This window comes from Ixodes scapularis, unplaced genomic scaffold, assembly GCF_016920785.2.
Source record: "Ixodes scapularis isolate PalLabHiFi unplaced genomic scaffold, ASM1692078v2 ptg000120l_1___fragment_3__unscaffolded, whole genome shotgun sequence".
NCBI classification, from domain to species: domain Eukaryota; kingdom Metazoa; phylum Arthropoda; class Arachnida; order Ixodida; family Ixodidae; genus Ixodes; species Ixodes scapularis.
In genome coordinates, this window is record NW_024609918.1 from 234,823 (window position 1) to 237,289 (window position 2,467).

General features: G+C 52.6%; 1 protein-coding gene across 1 annotated transcript; it reads right to left on the reverse strand.

Annotated features, from left to right (window-relative positions):
- Nucleotides 1-1,311: 1,311 nt before the first annotated feature.
- On the reverse strand, nt 1,312-2,181 carry LOC115322476 (omega-amidase NIT2-like). The gene has a single exon (XM_040223386.3). It carries the CDS (start codon nt 2,179-2,181, stop codon nt 1,312-1,314), a length of 870 nt encoding a protein of 289 aa, XP_040079320.1.
- Nucleotides 2,182-2,467: the final 286 nt, after the last annotated feature.

Consider the following 2,467-nt stretch of genomic DNA (forward strand, 5'->3'; position numbering starts at 1 on the left):
TCTGCTCGTTTCGATCTGGATGAACATCGTACCGGCGTGCGGACGTGTATCACTGGCTTGTAATGGCTGATCGTAATTATCAAATCAGATTTAAATTTGGAATAAAGCTCGTGATTTAGCTCTACAATGTGTGGTAACGTGTTTCTAATGCGACGACGAAGCTATTTATGAAAAAAATCCGTATGCACTACAATATATTGCGGGCCCATTACTTACCCATCGTCATTGCCATCATTTTGGAGTGACACTAAGTTTTCCCGTGTAGCACCAACACACTTGGGCCTCTAAACTCGTCAAACACAAAGTTGGGGCCGAAGTTGACGGAGCGCACCGATTGGCCTATCACGACGATGACTTCGCACTTTTTTTCGCCGACGTCCAATCGGGGCTTTCCGCGAACTTTTGGCTCCAACTTTGTGTTCGACGAGTTTAGGGCTCCAGGAGCCCTAAACTCGTCAAACACAAAGTTGGAGCCGAAAGTTCGCGGAGCGCGTGGATTGGACGTCGGCGACAAAAACGCGAAGTCATCGTCGTGGTTGTCCAATCAGTGCGCTCCGTCAACTTTGGCCCGAACTTTGTGTTTGACGATTTTAGGGCCCCTGGAGTGTGTTTCGACTGGCTGAAGTGCACTCGCTTCTAGTGACACTAAACTAGCCCGTCTGACAGGGGTATGAGTCTCTCTGCCTTTTTTAGAGAGCCCACATTAGAGAGAGTCTCCAACTGCTCCATCGTGGTCTTGTGGTGTAGAACCTCGTTTTAAATACGGGCTGCGAGGAGGTGGCGAACGTGTTGGTCGTCTGCAAGAGTGTCCGGCTTCCCGCCTGCTTTCCTCCTTGCCGCGTGAAAGCCCAGCGCATGCGCACTTCCGACAAATCCTCACCGGAAGCGTCCGCCATCAAATTGCAACCCTCTCTATGGTTTGACATGGCTGTTCTCTACAATCTAGCCTCTCTAAGGATGCTGATCGCACCTCGTGCCCCACTTTATCATTGCGCGCATACGGCGCCCGTCACACTTCCCCTTTTATACCGATGTTCCAGCAGCTACGCTTGGTTTAGGGACTCAACATCCACAAAATAGCACTTCTTGGGTAATAGATCTGCGGCATTGCCTCGAAAACCAATACCTAAACTTAACACGTACGTAAAAAACACTTTGTGAATTAAATACATTTTACAGGCCTACAGGCAACGAAAACAAAGTAACACCCGCTAAGAATATTTTTATGCCCACACATATGAAACACCCGACAAACACTCCTCCGGATTTCTACCCGCAGATTAAATGGTAGAGACTACTGCGCCGTCGACATTACACTCCGTCAGAAGGCGCCAAGTTATTTGCCGCGTTCCTGTGGTCGACTACTTCGTACAGGTCGTTCCTCCTCTGTTTGGCGAGGGGCAGCTGGCGCCTCACCGCATCCAGATAGTCTATATCGACATCAGCAAGCAAGATCTCTTCATCGACCCCAGCCGACCGGACCACTTTACCTACGGGATCTACCAGCATGCTGTGTCCCCAGAGGACGTAGTAGGCCGTTTCGTCCCTCGAAGGCGACACGGACGCCACGTAGACCTGGTTGTCGGCCGCCCTACCCCTCGCCGTAAGCTGCCAGTACAGCGGACCGTTGTACATGTTGAACGCTCCCGGATACACCAGCAACTTGCAGCCGAGCCGCGCGTACAGCTCGGTAAAGGTCGCGAACGCGATGTCGTAGCATACGGCGATGCCCACTTTGCAGTACGGTGTGTCGAATGTGGTCACTTTATCGCCCGGTGTTAAGAAGCCCGCCTCGTTGAAGGTGAACTTGCTGGGGACATCGGTCGCATAGAGGTGTACCTTGCGGTGTTTGGCCAGCAGCGAACCGTCCGGTCCGTAGGCCAAGCAAGTGGTGTAGAGCTTGTCGTCCTCCCTCTCCGACAATGTTCCGCCGATGAGGTAGACCTGGTTGTCACTGGCCCAGCGTGACAGCATCTCGCTGGACCTTCCGGGAATCGGCTCAGCGTACTTTGCGATGTACTTCGGCTCGTACGGGAAGCTGAAGCATTCTGGAAGGCAGACCATCTTTGCTCCCGCAGACGCCGCCTCTTTGATTCGCTCACTGGCTCTTTCGAGGTTTTTCGAAATGTTGGGCGTCACCGCCAGTTGTAGCAGTGCAAGACGAAACTTGTTCATCGCCATGATTCGGTAATGTGAGCGAATATTATCTTGGATTTACGACTTGGATTAAGGGCGCGCGATACAACAGAAACGGTGTGCTGCCAGATGCGTATCTTTTGGGTTCTGCGAGTTACAGGTGCGAGCGGGGCCTCTTATATCCCAGGCGCGGTGATTGTTTTTAATTGGCGTTTGAAATCACGCGACACCGACGCGGCCCCACCCAGGAAAGGAGGCCTGCACCTTAGTCGTCCCAGACCCGCCCCCGAGCGGCAAACATGCCGAACCACCCCAGGGCTAGAGTGAACAG

What these genes read in the sequence shown, in the direction of transcription:
- LOC115322476 (XM_040223386.3), bottom strand. Translation starts at nt 2,181, where the DNA reads ATGGCGATGAACAAGTTTCGTCTTGCACTGCTACAACTGGCGGTGACG.